Here is a 22,333-nt window from a genome sequence, read left to right on the forward strand (position 1 = left end):
GCCAGGGAATGGAGGTTCTCCCTCCCAAGGCATGGGGAAAGTTGTGATTTCCGCAAAAAATTGAAAATTGAAATAAATCACAGGGGAAGATTGGTCCTCTAATCCAAGTGCTTCTCACCAGCAAGCTAGAAAATAAAAATTAAGGACACTGTCATTACTCAGCACTTCTCATTACTGGAAAAGTCCCAGCCAGGTTGCATGGGGGTTGGAATAACCTGGGATAGTGGAAGGTGTCCCTGCCCATGGTAGGGGTGGCAAGGGGTGAACTTCTGGAGGTTTGAGCTGTTGGTTTGAATTTCTTCATGTTGAGGACTCATTGAAAATCACTTTTATTGTCCTGAAATTGTGTTTTTAAGGAACTCTTATAAACACCCCCCCAGCTGTGTCATTTTACCTCCAGAGCTCTGTTTCTCCAGTCATTTTTAACCCACTTCACTGGGGTTCCACAGGGCAATAGCCCCAAAGGAATGAGCAATGGCTGGAATACTGAAATCCCAAAGGAATGGCTGGATGTATATCTCCAGAATATATATGGAATTTATTTATTTTTATATATATATATATATATATATATATATATATATATATATATATATTTGGATTATATATAATAAATATATGAATATATGGATATATTTGGATTATATATATATTATATATATCCCAATAGATTGGGATTTTTTAATATATGAATATATTTAGATTTTATATATATATATATATAGGGATTATATATATTATATATATCCCAATGTATTGGGATTTTATATATATATATTAATATATTTGATTTATGTATATATATAGGGAATATATATATATTGGGATTATATCTATTTCATATATATTCCAATATATTGGGATTTTATAATATATATAAATGAATATATTTGGATTATATAGATATAGGGATTATATATGTATTATATATATATATTCCAATATATTGGGATTTTATATATATATGAATATATATATATATATATATATATATATATATATGAATATGTGGATTTATATATATAGGGATTATATATATTATATATATATATTTGGATTTTATATACATATGAATACATATTATTATATACATATGAATACATATTATTATATCCATATTATATATTCCATTATATCTGGAATATATAAATTCTGCACATTGCTGAAATAACAGCTTGTTGTGTGCCACCCCACAGTCAGAGCAGGAATTCTGCCTTCCCTTTACATCACCTGAAGCTCCAGCCCGGCTGGGAACAAGGAGCAAATCAAGGGATAATGGAAATGTTTGCAAATCCCATAAAGACAAACCCCACAGTGTCAATAAGCAGCCGTGCTCTCTGTTTTATCCTCATCCCCACCACAGCTGAGGGACAGGAGGGCATCAGGAGGAATTTCTTTGTATTTTTAGCAGCCCCCAGCCCCTTTGAACAGCTTGCTGGAGGAGTAATGAAGCATCCCCTGGGTGGTGTTGGGATTCAGGTGTGAGGGGCTGGATATTGTTCCCGGGATGAGTTTCCTTGTTAGTGTGGGGTTTTTATTTTTAAAGGCTCCATTGAAGTGCCTGGCCATAAATGAAGCTTTGATCACATCCATTTGCTGTTAACGAGTCCAGAAGGGGCAGAGGCACCAGGGTGGTGGCTCTGGGATCGTGTGCGAGCTGCCTCTCATTTTGGGCATGTTCAGAAGCTCCAGGGCTGGCCCAGCTAACGAATCCAGCTGTCCCAAATGCCTCCTGAGACTGGGCGTCCCCAGGGACACCTGCAGAGGTGGCAGCAGGGCTCTGGGGAAGGTTAAGATGTCTCAGGGAAATGAATGGCCATTACAAATCTGGCAGTGCCTTCTTTCATATGGTAATTCCCTTTCTTCTCCTTTTTATTTCTTTATTTTTTTTTTTAATCGTTCAAGTAGCTTTGTGTTCCCTTTAAATCAGTAGGGTTTATTTTAAAATCCATATACTGGCAGGAGCTTTGCTGGAATTTTAACGTTGTGGAGGAAAATAAGTGGGAAAAACTCCATAAAAACCACAATACTTTCTGTTTTAACACCCACTGGTGGGTTTTAGGTTGTTGTTTTTCTCCAAATGCTGAGTTAGGAAAACAAATTGAAATGAGCTGGATCCAGGGCAGGTTTGGTTCCTCCTGGTGTGGTTTTGTGTCCAGCCCAGGAGGATTCCTGGCAGGACAGATCCTGCTCCTGGGAAGCTGCAGGACATCAGTTGATACCATGGATCTGCTGGAAACCCCACCCAGGGTGGGAAAAGGAAAAATCTCATTATCCACACAAAAAGGAAAGGAATTGTTTTTATCTTCTGTGTTCCTACATGAGCTAGGGAGGATTTTCTTCCCTTTCTTATTTCTGAGGGATCAGTGGTGACTTCAATCCCTCAGCACATTGCTCAGCCCATCCTGGGCTTGGCTTTAATCTGAAACCACATCAGACTCTGCTCAGGTGAGACCTCACCTGCAGAGCTGCCCCAGCCCTGGGGAAGGACCTGGAGCAAATCCAGAGGAATCCATGGAGCTGCTCCAGGGCTGGGGGTGCTCACCTGGAGCAGGGAAGGCTCCAGGGAGAGCTCCCAGCGCATTGCAGGGCCTGCAGGGGCTCCAGCAGAGCTGCAGAGGGACTGGGGACAAGGCTTGCAGGGACAGCACACAGGGAATGGCTCCCACTGCCAGAGGGCAGCCATGGGTGGCATCTTGGCAATGAGGAATTCCTGCCTGGGCTGGCATTGCCACAGCAGCTGGGGCTGCCCCTGGTCCCTGCAATGCCCAAGGAAGGATTGGAGCAGCCTGGGATAGGGGAGGTGTCCCTGGAATGAGCTTGGAGGTCCCTTCCCACCCAAACATCCTGGGATTCTGGGATTTGGGACACTCAGAATCCATCCTGAGGGATTTTTATGGGAAATGGGGAGAGAAAAGAGAGGAGAAGGGAAGGGAGACCCTTCATGGTTTGCTGAGATTCCAAGTGAAGCCCCTGGGAATTAATTGGGAATTAATTCAGCAGAGAGGTGGAAGTTGGGCTGGTGGGGCTGTGGCAGAGGTGGCCACGTGGGGGTTGATGAGGTTGTGCTGTGAGTCCCCAACTTCTCTTCACATCTTGATGAACACAGAGGAAGGGGGGCTCTTTTCTAATCCCTGGGATCCTCCCATGTAATTTGAGTCCAGAATTACTCAAATCAACCAAGGTTCCCAAACACTTCAGTATCTTCCTTTGCTACAGTTGAGGAATAATCCTTCACTCTACTGAGACCATTAATAATTCAATTTATATCAACCTGGGATTTCCATGACCTCCACTCTGTCTTGTTTGCAGCAACAAAATCAAACACAGCAGGCAAAATAAATACAAAGTGTGCCAAGTGACCTCAGAAATCCCAGAATTCCTATGGAGCTGTTGACATCATTGGACATTGTTGGATGTTTAGTCCTTCCTGCAGGCTGGAGGAAACCAAACCTGCTCCTCAGGGGTTTTAGTGTCACTCTGGGCTCTGTTTGGGGTGCCAAGGTGGGGATTGATCAAAGGTTGGGCTGGATGGTCTGGGAGGTCTCTTCCAACCTCAGTAATTCCAGGATCTGTTGGATGTGGAGCAGCACTTTGGGCTGTGTCTACCTCTGAAAATCACATTTTTGCCTTTTGACGTTGAACCTAATAAAGGAAAGACCTGCTGAACTGTGGGGTGCGGAGGATCAGGAATGGAACATCAATGTGATCAAGTGAAGCCAAATTTATTATCCCCAAAAGGGCTATATTTATAATAAGTTTCTACTGTTCACACAACTCTAGCTAATACATGATGGGTTAATCCTAGCTGTTCACACGTCTAAAATAAAATGCTGATTGGATTTTCTAATTTTTCGCACGTCTTGCTGTGGTTGTCTGGCTCACCCATGGCTTCTCTTTTTTCTCACTTTCTCAAGCTTGCTCAAAATCTTGCTGAGTCCTGATGACTCTTCTTCTTGTATCTTTCTCAAGGATATTACACCGACCCCATTTCTGAATATGTCCATTATTCATTGCTTGTGAACATGTCCATTGTCCATTATTACCAGCAGGCTGGACTGTGCATCAGCTGAATGTGGCCATTGTCTTGCAAAAACTCCTCAACCTGCAAAAAACTCTCAACAGTGAACTTCAGGAAGTGTCTCAGAAACCCCAAGAGTTAAACCACTTTCCACATTTCCTTCCCTCATTTGTTCAGCCTCGCAGGAGCCACTGGCAGAGCATCAGCTGCACCTTTGTGATGACAATTAGCAAAGCAGGAGAGGGCTGAGGTAAAGATTCTCCAACCTGCTGCTCACAGCTGGGTTTTTGTCCCCTCCCCAGAGCACGGTGATCGTGGAGAAGACGGTGCAGGACCTGATGGAGCTGATGCACGACCTGAGCGCCTACTCGGACCAGTTCCTGCACATGGTGTGTGTGAAGCTGCAGGAGTACAAGGACACCTGCACCCTGGCCTACAGGTACAGCCCAGGGGGATTGCTGTGCTGGGAAAATTAATCCACAAACACCAGAGGTTGATGTCCAAAAAGGAGACAGAGGAGCCTTTTTCCTACTTGAATAAATATAATATTATATATATATATATATATGTATATGTATATATGTATATGTGTGTATATATATATAGGTATATGTATATGTATATGTGTATATGTGTGTATATATATATATAGGTATATGTATATGTGTATATATGTATATGTATATATGACAGATTTATAATATAATAATATTATATTATAAATATAAATTATATAAAGTTAATTATATAAATATATATAAATAGGAATAAATACATATTTCTATAAAAATAAATATAGTATATTTATATATAATGTATAAGTAATATATAAATACGTATTTATAATATAATATATAATGTATAATATATAATATATTATATATTATATAGATTATATTATATAGAAATATTTATTTATATAAATATATATTTTATAAATATATAAATTCTTCTATAAATATTTGTGGAGGGATAGAATGGAAAAAAATAGTGCAGAAGGCAGTCTCACACCTGAGGAGTTGCAGCTGTACAGATCACCAAGGATTAGGAACAGGCCTGCCCTTAACAGGCCACAGCTGTGTCCAATAAGGATGAGTGCTGTAAAAGAGTGGGTTAGCTGGGTGAGGAGAGGGTTGGAGTTTGTTGTCTGTGCTGTGAGGAGCTGTCCATGAGAAATCATCAAGAAGGTATGCAACTTTTGCAATAAGGTGACAACAAATATATTATATTATATTATATTATTGTCTAATAAAGGGAGAGGCCATGGGGCATTCCCCTGGGATCTCTCACAGTTTTGGAGGATGCAGCCTCCTTTTAATCCCAATTTCCTGGCCACATTTCTCTTCTTTCTTTCCCTATTTCTGAGGTACTTGAGAGGGTCAGACTTCCCAAAATACCTGATACCAGAGATTTCCCTCTAATGTATAACCCTCCCTCTTTATTTTTAATTTTTATGGAATTTAGGGGTGTTTCTTTCATTTCTCAATGTCTAATTTTGTTTATCAGCAAACCTAAAGCTTATTTGTAAAAGCAAATATCTTTTTCCATTCATCAATGAGTGGAATTCTTCCCATGGTTTCTTTTATCTCCCCGTGCTGATTTTCTCCACCAGCAGACCCACAGCTTGTTTGGAAAGACAAATCCCCCATTCCTCTCACTGCGCTTTGGGCTTGGCTGTTGTGGTTTGGAAAGCCAAGTGTCTGCTGAAGAAGGCAGAAGCCTCCCCTGAAACGGAAAATGCAAACCCCCTCCCACTGAATTATTATAAGTTTGAAATTAAGGGGTTCTCAGGCAAAGATATGGGAGCAGGAACAACAGTTCTTTATTAGGAAAATTAAAAATAAAAATGCAATAGTACAGAAAAGAAACCAACCCACAGTCAGAGTGAGAGCAGGCCCTGCCCCCTGTGTGTCAGGGGGTGTCCCAGCCCCATGCCATGGGGGCTCAGCCCTCCTGCAGTGCCAGCTGTGGCTCTGCTGCAGCAGGGATCCTGCACAAGGGGGGAGTTTTCCTCTGCAGCTCCAGGGCTGCTGCAGATGGGCCTGGGCTCCCTCTGGCCATGCAGGGCAGCAGAAAGCTGCTCCTCTGGCAGTGCAGGGGGCAAAGGCTGCTGTGCTGTGCCAGGCTCAGATTGGATCCAGGTAGGAATGCTTGGCTCCTCCCCTGGGCGGAGCATCTCCCCATGGGATGCTGGGATTGGATCAGCCCTGCAGGGACACTCAGTGGCCATGGACAGCAGAGATCTGCTGGAGGGAGGGTTGGCTGTGGGAGAGACAAAGAAACCTGCCCCATGGACAGAGAGAACTGCTCCACAGATAGGAACAGAATACACACACCTATTTCCAGCCTAACACATCTGTTCTGCCAGGAGAGGTCAGGAGTTTGTTCTTGAATTGTCTCTGCTGGGATGGTCAAGGGTGTTTTCTTCTAGGGATAAAAAAGCTGGAATAATGGTCAGTGGAATTATGAGGAGTTATGGTTTCCCAGTGGATTTATCTACATCCCAGAGTGGTTTAGGGTCTTGAGATGTGGATGGCAGTGGTGGGAGAGCTGAGAAATTACTCCAGTTCTTCCTTTAGGCAGAAAGGAGGAGACTTTGCAGGGCCTGCAGGGGCTCCAGCAGAGCTGCAGAGGGACTGGGGACAAGGCCTGCAGGGACAGCACACAGGGAATGGCTCCCACTGCCAGAGGGCAGCCATGGGTGGCATCTTGGCAATGAGCAATTCCTGCCTGGGCTGGCATTGCCACAGCAGCTGGGGCTGCCCCTGATCCCTGCAGTGCCCAAGGCCAGGCTGGAGCAGCCTGGGATGGTGGAAAGTGTCCCTGCCATGGCAGGGGTGGAATGAGATGATTTTCCAGATCCATTCCATAATTCCATGATAAAAGGTGACCTTGAGTTTGCCACTGAGAGTCTGAAGTGTCCTCTTTAAAAATAAATGGCTGAATGTGACTTTTGCTCTTTAGTAAAGTTATTCAGATTCTTCATGCGAACATTTGCAGGGAATTCAGCTTTATTTGAATTGATTCTATTGAGATTTGGGTGTTCAGGTCTCATGGCAATTTAGGAATTACAGGATGAGAGGAAATGGCCCTAAGTTGCACCAGGAGAGATTTAGATTGGAAATTAGGAAAAGTTTCTTCTGTGAAATGTTGGTCAGGCATTGGAAGGAGCTGCCCAGGGCAGGGTTGGAGTGCCTGTCCCTGGGGGGATTTAAGGCCCTGTGGATGTGGCACTTGGGGACATAGGTGGCCTTGGCAGTGCTGGGAATGTTTGGATTCAATCCTAGAGGTCTTTTCCAGCCTAAATGATTCATGATTTTGGGAATCAGTAACCACAGGAGTCCACACACACTGGGTTTGGTGAAAGTTTCCCAAAACAATTCTGTAAACTGACAGGGAGTCACCAAATGCTCTGTGCTTGTCCCACTGGCATTTTGGGATCATCCATCCCTAACATTCTCCAACCAAAGCATGGAAGATCGAGGCACCCACTGGCCATAGACATGTTTGGGTTAAACCCTTCAAGTCTGATTTATCAGAGATTTCCTGGGTGAATATCAATAAATAACTTCTAAGGATATCCCAGTTATCCATCTGTAAAATGCTCCTCCTGGACAGGAAAATCAGGGTCGTGCCTCATCCCATGGGGATAAATAATCCCATTAAAAACCACTACAAGGTGCTGCAGGAATGTGGGTTGGAATAGCTGCTCTGCATCATCCCCTCCATGGTTGTTGAGCCTGAAAAAGCCCTTGTGCTTCCTGACCAAGAAATTACTTCCCATTGCCTGATTTTATTCAGGAAAAACTTCATCCGGCAAACAGGCTTATCATCGTCATCATTATTATTTTATTGACAATAGCAGAGGCTAAACTTTGCCTGAGCACCCCCCTAAATCAAGAACTGCTTGTGTGCCATTGTCCAAAATACTCCTTTTTTCACCCAAAACTTCCCTGCCTGGAGCCAGACAATGGATTTGATTTGTTTGGCTTGAACTCGACGCTCCTTCCTTCCTTCCTTTGCCATTCCTGGCTTTGGCACCTGCTGAGGGCTAATTAGGACAACGCTAATTTGGCCATCTCCTGATTGCTGCGAGAGGGGAGAAAACAGGAAACGTTCTGGTTTTGCTGCTGGTAAAGGACTGAAATAGAAACCCGGATCCATCCCGGGGATGCAGGGGAGCGGAGCAGCTCCTCCATCCGCGGGGATGTTGTGCCCTCTGCAGGGATCTGGGCTCCACACAGCCCTGCCCTCTGCTCCACGGTTCTCCCTGGGCTGCTGGGATGGGTAAATCGTGGTGTGGGCAGAATTCAGGGCATCCCTGTGGCTGTCCTGGATTGCCCAGACCCCTGCCAGGGCGTTCAGAGACCCTGGCACAGAGCCCGAGACACCTGTGACTTTGATTTTGACACATGGAAAAAAATTATCAACCTTGTATAAGGATCTGCAAGCTGAAATTAGAAAGACTTAGACCAAACTCTAAGTAGAATAATATTTAGTTTGTCACAGGGTGAAAAATAGATTTTTTGGGGGTTTTTAGAATGGGGGTTCAGGAGGCAAGATGGAGGAATCTGGGTGTGTCCAGCCTTTCTCCTTCTTCTTCTTAGCCTCCATGTTCTGGGTGATGGTGGCACTTTTGGATTGGTTTAGAGTAGAAGCTCACTGTCTGACAATGGGTGATAGGGATTGGGAAGTTATGATAAACGTTGTACAGGTAGTTTTTAGTATAAAAAGATAACACTGCCCTGGGGCAGGCAGAGTGCTTCTGACTGTCTTGCTGAGCAAACCTTGGCTGGACAGGAGAAAAAAATTTATAGATAAGAAACAATGAACAACCTTGAGAATGAGAACTGAAGAACTCTGACTCCTTCTTCGAGCACCAGGCTGGGAAAAGAGACTTTCTAATGCATCTTGGGGTCACTCTGAGCAGCAGAAGTCCCAAGAGTGGTGGAGTCAGGATCATTTACAGCTCCTTAAAATCAGGATGAACTCCTCAGAGCTGGGAGTTGATCCCATCCAGCAAAGCTGCTCTTGGGATGGCAAAGAGTGAGAATTTGGGAAGGCAGAGAGGTGTTTTTGTGGGATTTGTTCCTTCAGGGGGAGTGTGAGCAAATGTGGGTGCAAAAGCTTCCAAAGGGAGGCTCCTCCGGGCAGGATCTGATCCAGAGTTCTGTGCAGGAGCAGCTGGGGAAGGACGTCAGCACTGGGAAATGCACAGCTGAGATTGTTCATGTCTGAGCTCCCTTTGGCTCGTGTTTTCCAGGGATTTAAAAAGAAAAAGATCAAACCCAAGGGGGCTGGATGGGGTTGGACACTCCTATAAATAGCAGCTCTCGTGTGTTAATTGCTGACGAATTTTGGGAGTTCGGCGTAGGTGAGGCGCCTCCTGCAAATCGCATTTCTGTCCAAAATTCCAATTCCAGTTCACCACCCAAACTGTTTACAAACGTCAGCTCTGATTTCTGACTAATTGACGAGGAGCTGGGGCTGAAAATGCAAATAAAATGGGAGATGGAGCCCCCAAACCTCCTGCCGTGCTGGCAGCACTCCCCAGTCGTGTCCAACCCCCGTCTCCAGCAGATTTCCAGGAGAGCAGCTCAACTTCAGAGTGAAAAACCATTTTATGTTTTTAAAAACCTGAGTACAAAACCAGTTTTGTGGGATTTTTGGAGATACTGAAAGGAGAAACCTGCCCAGTTCACTGTTGCTGCCCTGAACATGAGCCCTTCTTTTTAATCCTCTGCCAACACTCTTCTCTGACAAAATTTGCTGCTTCAAATGCAAAAATTCATCTCTTTCCATGTTTTTCTACGTAATTTTGCCAGTAATATTCAAGTCCATGTTGAAGTTGAATGTTTTTATTTTGTTGTCCGCTCTAAGCTCTGTCTTGTGTGTCCACCCCCTTCTTCATCCTCACCTTGTTCATCTTGAACCTCTCTGAAGGCTCTGAGTCAAGGAATCCCTCATCCGAATGAGTCTTTTTAGTCTTAAAAAGAGATGGGCATCACCAAAATGTGGTTCTGAGAGTGTAAAAAGTGATTAAATCCTCTGGAGGTGCTCACCTCCCTCTTTGGAGGCAGCTTCTGGTGACCAACCTCCTTTGGCTGAACTCTCTCAGCTAAATTTGGGGGGAGAAAAGGGAAATAACCAGGCTTGGATCACTCAAAATGGTGAAGAAAAGAAACCCCTTCTGCTTTCCAGGCAGGCAAAATCAATCTAAGCTCATTTTTACTGAAAAAGAGCAGATTCATTCAGCCACAATCAGCAAAGCAGGAATTTTTAATTTTCCAGGAAATGCTTTTACTGCTGCTTCTTAGTGGCATCTTGCATGAACTTTTGGGGTTTAAGTTGCATTTTTTTACTCTTTTTTTGGGGCAGGGGTTTTCCCTCAGGCTGTGGGTGCCTGGCCCAGCTGCTTTTTAATCCTTGGCAGCACAAAACATCACCTTGGCTGTGGGAAAAGGGAAAAATCATCCAAAAACCCACCTGGCACCAGGCAGAGGAGCCCAATTAGCTCCTGTGGCTTCCAGATGTTTCCTGCTGGAAATCCAAGGCCCCCAGCTGTGTCCAGGGGTTTTCCCATAAGATAAATGGTTCCTCAGAGTGCAGGATTGGTACCTGGGAAGGTGTGACACACACCTGGATTTTGGCCACGGCATCAAGGCTGTCTCCCCTTCACCAACAGGCTGGGAATGGGAAAGATTTTGGGAAAGATGTATCCAGGACAGCTGTCCCAGATTGATATTCCATATTTTATGATGTCTGCTCCACAATAAAAGGGTTTTTTTCCATCATTTTTCCACCCTCTGTCCTCTGGGGAGGATGGAGCAGCTTGGATCCAGCCAGGGTCAGCTCCCTGTGGCAGCAGCAGGAAAATCATGGAGGAGTTTGGGATTGGGGGAGTGGGGCTGGAAGGAAGAGTTTTGAGCTTGTCCTGGGATAATTCACTCAAGGACACAAATTGGATTGAAGGTACAGAGGGGGAATCCTGGCTGGGAAGAAAATGTGGGGAAAAGGAGTTGGGAAATCTGGGTGTCCAACAGAAATAAGGGATGTTCCAACCTTTTCAGCATCTTCCTGATGAGGGGGTGGTTGGGGTAAAACCAACACCAATAAAAATCAGGAGGTGTTGGAGCCCTGGGAAGGAGTGGGGGTGTAATTCCAGGGGATCCAGGCGGTGCTGGGGCTGCTCCATGGATTACTTTGGAGCTCGCTGGTTTCAGTGGATCCATGGATCTTGTACAGAGACAGCTCCCCTGGATTCCTGAAATGTCCAAGGAAAGGTTGGACAGAGCTGGGAGCAGCCTGGGACAGTGGGAGGTGTCCCTGCCATGGCAGGGGTGGGATGGGATGGGATTTAAGCTCTCCCTTCCCACCCAAACCATTCCAGGATTCCATGGACCCCTGGGCACCACCAAAAGGTGAGGAGAGCAGGAATCCTGGATTAGGCTTTTGGAAAACTCTGACCCTGGAAAAGGCTGAGTTTGCAGCTTGTCAGAGCATCCCAACATCCTCCCCAGCACTGACTCCCCAAACAATTGGGGTTTTAAGGATAATAAAACAGAGAGTGGCTCTGTGTAACTCATGGGCACTACCCATAAGTGAGGAAAACAGGAATCCTGAATTAGGCTTTTGGAAAACTCTGACCCTGGAAAAGCTGAGTTTGCAGCTTGTCAGGGAATCCCAACACCCTCCCCATCTCCTCCCCAGCACTGACTCCACAAACAATTGGGATTTTGAGGATAATGATCATAAAACAGAGAGTGGTCCTGTGTGACTCGTGGGCACCATCCATAAGTGAGGAAAGCAGGAATTGTGGATTAGGCTCTTGGAAAACTCTGACCCTGGAAAAGACCAAGTTTGCAGCTTGTCAGGGCATCCCAACATCCTCCCCCATCTCCTCTCAGCAATGACTCCACAAACAATTGGGATTTTGGGGATAACAAGGACCATAAAACTGAGAGGTGGTCCTGTGTGACTCGTGGGCACCATCCATAAGTGAGGAAAGCAGGAATCCTGGATTAGGGTCTTGGAAAACTCTGACCCTGGAAAAGAATGACACCAGGCTGAGTTTGCAGCTTGTCAGAGCATCCAACATCTCCATCCCACAGAGCTCCCAACATCCTCCCCAGCACTGACACCACAAACAATTGGGATTTTGAGGACAATAAGGATCATAAAACAGAGAGTGGCTCTGTGTAACTCATGGGTGCCATCCATAAGTGAGGAAAGCAGAAATCATGGATTAGGGTCTTGGAAAACTCTGACCCTGGAAAAGAAGGACACCAGGCTGAGTTTGCAGCTTCTCAGAGCATCCCAACACCCTCCCAGTGCTGACTCCACAAACAATTGGGATTTTGGGGATAATAAGGATCATAAAACAGAGAGTGGCTCTGTGTAACTCATGGGCACCACCAAAAGGTGGGGAAAGCAGGAATTGTGGATTAGGCTTTTGGAAAACTCTGACCCTGGAAAAGGAGGTCACCAGGTGGAGTTTGCAGCTTGTTGGAGCATCCCATCCTCCTCCCCAGCACTGACTCCGCAAAAAATTGGGATTTTAGAGGGTAATAAGGACCATAAAACAGAGAGTGGCTCTGTGTGACTCCATCAGGACACTCCCAAAGATGCCCTGGAGCCCTGGGTGTCTGAGGGGCCACGATAAGGCTGGAAATAATTGAAGAGAGCAAACAGTGGACGTGGAGAGAGCTGAGCTGAGAGGGGAAATAACGGGGAGTAATGGGATGAAATTGAGGAAAATAAAATACCAGCTCAGTATCAGGAGTTTCTTTATCCAAGAGCTGGATTTGTTCAAGTGTGAAATAGACTCCCAAGGGAAGGAGAGTATTACTGCAGTCATTTAAATGTGCAGAGGACAAAGCCCTGGCTGATGTGTTCCTGGAACAGTTGTCCTGCCTTGGCACAGCAATGCCCAGATAGCATCAAACCCCTTTTTCCATCTCAGATGTCAGAGCTGCTGGTGGAGCTTTTTTTATCCCCCCTCAGTTTTCAGCAGGGTGAAAAATAAAAGACCTTTTTTTAAATTATATTTTTTTTTCTCCTGAGTGGAAAGACACCACCTGCGTCCCAGCAGCAGAAGGCCAAACAGGAATGTTGAGGTCTTGTGTGGCTGGAAACAAAACTCAGCCTTTTTGTGTGTGACAGATTGAACGTGAAACTCAGAGGGAAGGAAAATTTGTTTGCAAGCGCATGTGACAAATTCATTTTCACAAATCCTGTGTGGTTCCTGAGCTGAGCTTGTTTTCCTGGTGGATGGGGAAATGGTGGGATGAGAAATGAGCTGTTCTCTTCAGGATGGATCAGAGCTTGCTCCTTTCTTGCTGTTTTCCTTTGCAAAACGCAGATGCTCGGGGTGTCGTTTTTATTTCTATTTATTCCCCACATCACCCCCTGAATGCTGCTGGCACCTCATCTCTGCCCCAGAATTCCAGCCTGGAGCTGGGACAGTGTGGCTGGAATGGCTCTGCCAGGTCCCTGTCAGGGGGTGCTCGGTGTCTCTGTTGGCTCCATCCATTGCAGCCTGGGAGAGCTGGGAATGTTCCCCTGGAGCAGGGAAGGCTCCAGGGAGAGCTCCCAGCACATTGCAGGGCCTGCAGGGGCTCCAGCAGAGCTGCAGAGGGACTGGGGACAAGGCCTGCAGGGACAGCACACAGGGAATGGCTCCCACTGCCAGAGGGCAGCCATGGGTGGCATCTTGGCAATGAGGAATTCCTGCCTGGGCTGGCATTGCCACAGCAGCTGGGGCTGCCCCTGATCCCTGCAGTGCCCAAGGCCAGGCTGGAGCAGCCTGGGATGGTGGCATTGGAATGGGATGGCCTTGAAGGGCCCTTCCCACCCAAACCATTCTGGGATTTGGGACACTCAGAATCCATCCCCAGGGATTTTTATGGAAGTTGGGGATGGCAAAGGGAAGGGAGACCCTTCCTGGAGTGCTGAGATTGCCAGTGAAGCCCCCAGAGCCCAAAATGCCTTCCTAGAGAGGAGTCGGGGTGGGGATGGATCCAATGGCAGGCTGGGAGAGCTGGGAATGGAGGGAATTCCCTGGAGAGGGAGCCTGGGGTGGGATTTTGGGAAGGGATTCCCAGAGCAGCTGGGGCTGCCCCTGACCCCTGCAATGCCCAAGGAAGGATTGGAGCACCCTGGGACAGTGGGAGGTGTCCCTGCCATGGCAGGGGTGGAATTGAGAATCTTTAAGGTCCTGGATTGACTCCTCCAAATACAGCATCCTGTTTGTCTCCTGGAATTCCCAGTCAGGAATTCAGATCAGTTACCCTGCCAAAAACACAAAACAGGGAACTTGTTCCCCATTGGAACCCGCTGCAGTCCTTGACTCAGTTTCCCACATAGGATTTAGCTGGAATCTCCATCAGGAGATGCTTTGGATGACTTGGAAAGAAGATCCTGGACCTTTCATTCCCTTTCTGCCCTGGTCCCCAGGCTGGCCCAGCTTTGGGGGAGGTGGTGGCTCCCAGGCAGGTGTCCTGGGCTGGTCCCACCTGGCACTGACCCCACCATGGGCAGAGGCTGCTGAGCTCCACTGAGATCCCAGAGGGAAATGATCCATGGAGACACCAGTGCAGGGTGACCTCCTCCAGCTGGGTGCCAAACTGAATTCCCAGGCTTGCAGAATTTAGGAAAATGGCCCTTTTTTCCTTTAGAAGATGTCTCAAAGTCCATCAGGAGCTGTATTTTATGGAGAATTTCCCACCCTGTCCATCCATGTTGCTGTCCCTCCATGTGTGGATCCTTTCCTCACTGCTGAGTCCCCATGTGTGTGATGTGGAATGCAATGAACGACACAGAATTAAATGCAAATGTCCCTAAAAGCAGGATGTGCTCCTGCCTGAGGTGTTTGTGGCTGCTCTCCCTGCAGGACCATCGTGCAGTCGGATGAGAAGCTGGTGATCAGCGCCTCCTGGGCCAAGGACGATGATATTAGCAGGCTCCTGAAATCCCTGCCCAACTGGAGCAGCATGGCTCAGCCCAAGCAGTTGAGGCCCAAGAGAGAGGAGGAGGAGGATTTCATAAGGTAAAAAATGGTGGGGTGTGGTAAATGGTGGGATGTTGGATCATCAGGGGGCAGCATGGTCGGGACGGATGGAGACAAGAGATTTCTGAAGCCAGGCCGTGGAATTTGGGGTTTATTGCAAAGGGCCTGGGTGCAGGGCCCTGCTGGGATTTGGGGTTTATTGCAAAGGGCCTGGGTGCAGGGCCCTGCTGGGATTTGGGGTTTATTGCACAGGGCCTGGGTGCAGGGCCCTGCTGGAGCTGCAGCCACTGCTCAGAGCAGGCCTGAGAGAAGATGAGAGGGTGAGAGAGTAAGGGAGTAAAAAAGGTAAGAGAGTAAAAGGGTAAGATGGTGAGGTTCCCATTACAAGACCATAAATCTTCTTCTGTGTTGAATATTCTAATTGTCACTAACCCATCAAGTCCAAGATACAAATCCTACAGCATTTCCATACAGCCTATAAGAATCACTACATCACCACACTGTGTTACATTTTAAACCCTAAAAACTCCTCTTTGGGCCCTTCTGCCAAGCTGTAGGGTCTGCTCTGACCCTTGGGCCTGTCTGCAAGCAGAGGGTGTTGTTCCATCACAAGGGGATCACCTTCAGCCGGCCACACCATTGTTTTCCAGTTGTTCAGTAACTGAGGGATCTCAAAGCTTGCTTTCATTTCAATCTCACTCATAGTTTCCATATTCTCAAAATCTTTTGCAAGGCAATCATATTTATAAGGCTTTCCTGTTTCATCTTCCCCAACAGTGGGAAGTTGGGAAAGGGTTTCAAGGAGAGCAGCAGCAAAAAGCAGGAACAGATTTATGGTGTTTTCACAGCTGTGGTGTCCACAGGGGAATCAAGGAATCATTTGGGAATTGGGATAGGCTTTGGAGATCATCCAGTCCAACCATTCTCAGCCCTGCCAAGGCCACCACTGACCATGTCCCCAAGTGCCACATCCACATGGCTTTACATCCCTCCAGGGATGGGGACACCACCCCTGCCCTGGGCAGCCTTTTGGGGGAAGAAATCTTCCCAATACCCAACCTAATCCTTTCCTGGTGCAATTTCTGCTCACTGTGCTGTTCAGACAACGCCATTTGGGAGCTGTCTTTGGGATCCAACTGAGGGAAGTGCCTGGGATTGGGAAAGGAAAGGATCGGTTTGAATCTGGGCAAATCCTGGTCCTGCTGGTTGGTGCTGCTCTGGTCAACCGCGTGCTGAAGGGAGCAGCATTTTCTGACCTAAAGGAAGGGCCAGCTGGTTGTACTGGGCAGGAATTCCCAAAATCTGCCAAAGGAAGCTTTAATTCCCAAAATCTGTCAAAGGAATCTTTAATTCCCAAAATCTGTCAAAGAAATCTTTAATTTGAGCCACAACCATGGTGGAGCTTCCCCTCCATCCCAACTCCAGGATCTAACTCAGGGGAGCAAATGAAAAATCCCAATATTCCCAGCAGGAATTCTTTTGGAGACAACTCTGTGTGCCCAGACCAGGTTGTTCCAACCTTTCATGCCATGAAAACCTGGAAGGAGCAGATTCACTTTCCCTGCACGCTGGGAACGGCTCAGCTCCTGTGAGATTCCAAAGGCTGCACATTCCCATCCCTATTCATCACTTCCTTGATTGGCACTTGGCTGTAAAAGTGGAGGAGGAGGAGGAGGAGGAGAAGCTGTTGTAAATAACAAGTCTAATTTTCCCAGATTGTCATTTTTGTCATTTTCCTCCTTCCCTGCCTGGAAGCGCCGTGACAGGGAGGCTGCAGCCTGGAGAGGATGGGATTTGTGGGGTCACAGAAGGGTTTGCAGCTTGGGCAGGGATTTAAAACATCCCCAGGGGAGCAGGGAGAGCCCTTGAGGTCTCTGTGCAGGCCCTGAGTTGAATTTCATGGATTCAGTCCTCACCAGCTTTCACTTTTATCCTCCATTTTCTCACTTGCTTTCTCTTTTATCCTTCATTTCCTCACCTGGGATGCCCCTCCTGGCTCTCCCTGTGGTTCCTGATCCATCATTTTTGCACAGCAAAGCTCCAGTGGGCTCTGCTGGCTGAGTGGAAACTCCTGGCCAGGCAAAACCAGATGGCTGATGCTGACAGAAGCAACTTTTTCATCCTAACGTGCATTTTATTCCATTAATTCCATTCTCCTGGCCATTCATTGAAGTATTTTGTGGCAGTGGATCACAGGAGCTCCAGTGGCAAGACTTTAAGTCATCCACACTGAATTTCCTGGGAAAAGCTCCTGTGCTGTGGCTTCTTTCAGCCCAGGTTTAGGACAAAGATCTTTTCTGTTTGCACAGAGCATCATCTGCTAAGCCCCAGTTCCTGTGGCATCAATTTAAATCATAATAATTGGTCTGGGCCAGATTTAGCCAATTGATGGCTTAGAAACTTCCTCCAGGATGGGAGGAAGGTTGAATAGATCCCTCCTGAAAGCTTCAAAAGAGAATTAATAATTGCTTGTCCAATTTTTTGTCATCCTCTTGCCATTTAAGCAGCCTTTTCTCCTAATACAAAGGAACATGATTTCAACAGATTTCTTCACTGCTGCTGCTGCTTCTTCCTCTTGGCACTGCTGATGAATTGGGAATAATTCAGCCTGGACACTGCAGAGGGAAGCAGCTCCTGTGGGTTCCTTAGTTAGCAGAGAATGAGAGCTCATTTCATTATCATTTAACCTCTAAGATATTTAAAATTTCAATATTTGGTTTTCATGGACCATAATTCTTGGCTAGCAGGGCAGGACTACCCATCCCTTCCTGGAAAAGAAGGTTCAAGCCTGATGAAATTTGGGAAATGTTCTTTTTTTGGATGTGGAACTACTCAGCAGCATCTCTTTATGAATATTGGGAAATTAAACAAATCCTGAAAGTTCACCAGCAGCAAAACAGATCCATGCCCAGCTTTCCTTCCCTCCCCAGCTTTCCTGTAACTCATTTATTTAACTAAAAATAATCCAAACAGTAAAAATCTTTGCAAAAAATAATCCTCAGCCTGTGAACAGAGATTGATTTTGTTGTCTTAACCCCTGAGTGAGGAGATGTCAGAAGGCACATGCAGAATTTCCCATTAATTGGGAATTATTTCCATTAATTGGCAAGAAATATTATTATTATTATTATTATTATTATTATTATTAGTCCACTGGGATTGGGCCAGAGGGACCTGCTGGGGCATTTTAGAGCTTGGTGAGTGTAGTGATTTTGGTTTGCTAATTCAAGATTTTTTCAATTTTAAAATTTCCTAATTAATGTGTTGATGAGTGTGGTGTGCTTTAATGTTGGTTAATTATGAATGTACTTCTTTCATGTCGTGAGATAGGATTAGGAGAAAGGTAAAGTAAGTTTAAAACATTTAAAAGGCTACAAAGAAAATTTTATTAAAAGTTCTTTATTTAAAAAAAAAGAAAATTTTATTTAAAGTTTTTTATTAAAAACTAAAAGAAAGAAAGTAGTAAGAATCAAAACAAACTGGATTTCCTCCCATTCCAAACCACAGCAGTGAGGGGAGGAAGAGAAGCAAACCCAGCCTCTGCTGATAAACCCCAGAGATGTTCCCAGCTCTGCCTTGGAGAGGGACAAGCAGTGGGAAAAGAACTTGGATTCAACTCATATTCCTAATATTGTTTAAAAAATTTAAAGACAGTTTTAAAAAATATTCGTAATAATACCATATATCATTAAATTTCATATGTTTATACAATTTTACAACACAAAACTAAGCAATATTTTATTTCTCATCTCAAAACATACCTTTCACTGTGATATTTACTGGGTCCCCAGGACAGAGAAGGAATGAGTGAATCTGACTCCGTGTTCTCAGAAGACTAATTTATTATTTTATGTTATATATTATATTAAAGAATACTATACTATACTAAAGAATACAGAAAGGTTACAGACAGAAGGCTAAAAGATAACAATGAAAACTCCTGACTCCTTCCAGAGTCCCAACACAGCTTGGTCCTGATTGGCCATTAATTAAAACAATTCCCATGAAACCAATGAAACAATCACCTGTTGGATAAACAATCTCCAACCACATTCCAAAGCAGCAAAACACAGGAGAAGCAAATGAGAGAATATTGTTTTCCTTTTTCTCTGAGGCCTCTCAGCTTCCCAGGAGAAAATCCTGGGCAAAGGGATTTTTCAGAAAATATCATGGTGACGCTTCACTTCCAAGACTGATAACAGAAAAGATTCTCCTGCTGTCCCTGATTCCACATTCCTCGGGGAGGGGGGGTTTGCTTTCCATTTCAGGGCTGCTTTTGGCAAAGAATCTGAAGTTTTGATTGGGAATTTGGGAGACAAATTGATTCACATTCCTCAGAGGGGCTTTGCTTTCCTGTAAGAGCCTGAAATGAGAGATGTGGGACTCCAGGGGCTCTCCAAAATGCAGTTTATTGCATCCAAAATGCAGTTTATTGTATCCAAGGTGTCACAGCAGCCCAGGGTGGGTGACAGAGCTGTGCCCACAGCTGTCAGCTCCAGCTGCAGGCAGGCCTGGAGCCCCTTTGGTTTTGGTCACAATGCATTACAGACTTTTCTTTGCTGAGCACCTTCATGCAGTAGAACCAATCTATTCCTGAACTGTTATCTACAGCCCATCATAACTACTGTAATTACCATATTCATGTTACTGTTCTCCAGTCACTCAAAGTCAGTGCATTACAGTTTCAGCTAGAAGTTGGTTTTCAGTTTTCTTGCAGTGGAAAATTCTGAGACCTTTTTTCTACTTGCAACTTTGCTGCCTTGTTTGCCTGTGCTCTCTTTGTGCTTAGTGAAAACATCTTCTTGTTTGGGGTGGGTTTATCCTTTGCTCTAAGCCATAAAAACCCTTCTAACTAACACACCCTTTGCCTCCTTGGTTATCCAGTGAGACTGGCTCAGCAATTCTTTCCTTCTAGATCAAAACTTGCTTCCATCTCTATTCCTCCATCAGACTCTACATTTAAAAATCTTTCTGCTAAGCAAACATATCTGTGAGACCTTCTTGTCAAACTTTCATCCTTCCCAACACTTTCCATTTCAGGGCTGCATTTGGCAAGGAATCCGAAGTTTTGATCGGGAATTTGGGAGACAAACTGATCCCTCAGCAGGAGATCCTGCGGGACGTCAGCGACCTCAAAGCCTTGGCCAACCTGCACGAGAGCCTGGAGTGGCTGGCAGCACGCACCAAGGCAGCTTTCTCCAGCCTCTCTGCAGCCCAGAGTGAGTAAATCCCATGGGAAACCTCTGCCTGGGCATGGGGACAGCAGAAATTCAGGGTTTGAGCAGGTTTTGTTCCTGCTCCACGAACAGGTCTGTGTTAGAGAGAAGGAGAAAGTGAAGCAGCTTCGTCTGTTTGTTCCTCTGGGGGCACTGGGAGGGCTCCAGGGCCGTCATTGCTGTCTGGGTTTGGAAAGCCAGGTGTCTGCTGAGGGAGGCAGGAGCCTCCCCTGAAATGGGAAATGCAAACCCCTTCCCTGTGAATTATTGTAATTTTGAAGTTAAGGGGCTCTCAGGCAAAGATATGGGAATGGGAATAAGAGGTTACTAGGAAAATTAAAATACAAATATAATAGTACAAAAAAACCCACTGACAGAGTCAGAAATTACCTGTCACCCTGTGGGTCAGTATTGGTGGCAGTCTGTCCTGGTTTGGAAAGCCAGGTGTCTGCTGAGGAAGGCAGGAGCCTCTCCTGAAATGGAGAATGTAAATAAACCCCCTCCCTCTGAATTATTGTAATTTTGAAGTTAAGGGGCTCTCAGGGAAAGATATGGGAGTAGGAATAACAGTTCTTTACTAGGGAAATATATGGGAATGGGAATAGTGCTTTACTAGGAAAAGGTATGGGAATAGGAAAGTTCTTTACTAAGAAAATCAAAAATACAAATGCAATAGTACAAAAAAGGAAAAAAATCCCTGCCAGAGTCAGAGCAGTCCCTGCCCCCTGTGTGCCAGGGGGTGTCCCAGCCCCATGCCAGGGGGGCTCAGCCCTCCTGCAGTGCCAGCTGTGGCTCTGCTGCAGCAGGGATCCTGCACAAGGGGGGAGTTTTCCTCTGAAGGTCAAACTCTGGGTTTCCCAGCCTGTGATCTCACACACTCCTGTTCAAACTGCACACCCACAGTCCCAGTTCCATCATTCCATTCTGGAAGCTTCTCCAGGCCTCAGCTCAGTGCAGGGTTCTCTGGGGGTCAGTGCCTGCAGCACAGAAATGTCCAATTCTCAGCAGCCAGGGTTCCAAGGAGTTAATTGCTGATTGCCTTTGGGATAATTAGGAATTGAGGGACAGCAGGTTGTTGAGCTTATCTTCTTTTTGCCAAGGTTGGGGTTAAATGTGTGTGATGGTATTTCTTGTTGGGACTCAGATGTTTATCAGTGGTTATCTGTCATAGTCTCACAAACCCTGAGTTCTGCAGCACTTCAATAACAAACTAAAAATAGAGCCCCATCTCTCTCTCTACAAGGCCTTTTAATAAATGACACCTAAATTATTTTCACTTTTAACCCAATAACCAACCACCCATGCCCTGCAATGGGGACTTTTTTATCCAATGACACAAAACCACCCAAACCCCTGGAGAAGAAGGTGAAGAAGAAGGACCAGCACTGCCCCAAAATCTCCTCCTTGCTCTATATCCATTACTGCATTCTAAACCCTTAAACTCTGGGTTTCCCACCCTGTGATCTCACACACTCCTGTTCAAACTGCACACCCACAGTCCCAGTTCCATCATTCCATTCTGGAAGCTTCTCCAGGCCTCAGCTCAGTGCAGGGTTCTCTGGGGGTCAGTGCTGGCAGCACAGAAATCTCCAGTTCTCAGCAAATTTCAAAATTCCAACAGCTTTGTCTTGCTTTGAGCTCTTCCTCCTGCCCAGCATCCCTGGAATGAAATCCTGTGTGTTTGACTGCTGTCTCAGGGGGTGCAATGGGAAAAGGAAAATCGTGGAGTAAAAAACCCACACAGCTCGAGGGGAGCCCGGGACTCAGGGGAATGTGTGAGGATACTCAGGGGAATTGCTGGAATTTCTGCAGTTTGGTTTGGAAATTTGGAGCAGAATCCTGAGGGAAGATGCCCAGGATTGAGGGCTGAGCTCTCCTGGGAGCTTGGAATTGAAAGTCATCTCGAACTTTTTTTTTCTGGGAATTTCACAAGGGAAATTTGCTGGTGCTGAACAAATTCATGGTGTTTTATTGTCCATTAAATCATTCTTGGCAGTAGAACCTCTCTGGGTGACTGAAATCCTTCCTGTGGCTTCTAACTCTGCTCTCGAGCTGGACTTGGAACTCCTCACTCAGCTTTCCCTCATC

General features: G+C 45.7%; 1 protein-coding gene across 2 annotated transcripts in view; it reads left to right on the forward strand.

The window, feature by feature from the left end:
• The window catches only part of EXOC4 (exocyst complex component 4), a 371,202-nt gene that overhangs the window by 294,259 nt on the left and 54,610 nt on the right, over window positions 1–22,333 (forward strand). For both annotated transcript variants that reach the window (XM_058805259.1, XM_058805260.1), the window contains exons 12-14: window positions 4,324–4,460; window positions 14,913–15,068; window positions 20,070–20,248. In XM_058805259.1, coding sequence (XP_058661242.1) covers window positions 4,324–4,460; window positions 14,913–15,068; window positions 20,070–20,248 — 472 coding nt within the window. The remainder of the gene's footprint in view (window positions 1–4,323; window positions 4,461–14,912; window positions 15,069–20,069; window positions 20,249–22,333) is intronic.

Source organism: Ammospiza caudacuta, chromosome 5 (assembly GCF_027887145.1).
Source record: "Ammospiza caudacuta isolate bAmmCau1 chromosome 5, bAmmCau1.pri, whole genome shotgun sequence".
NCBI lineage: Eukaryota > Metazoa > Chordata > Aves > Passeriformes > Passerellidae > Ammospiza > Ammospiza caudacuta.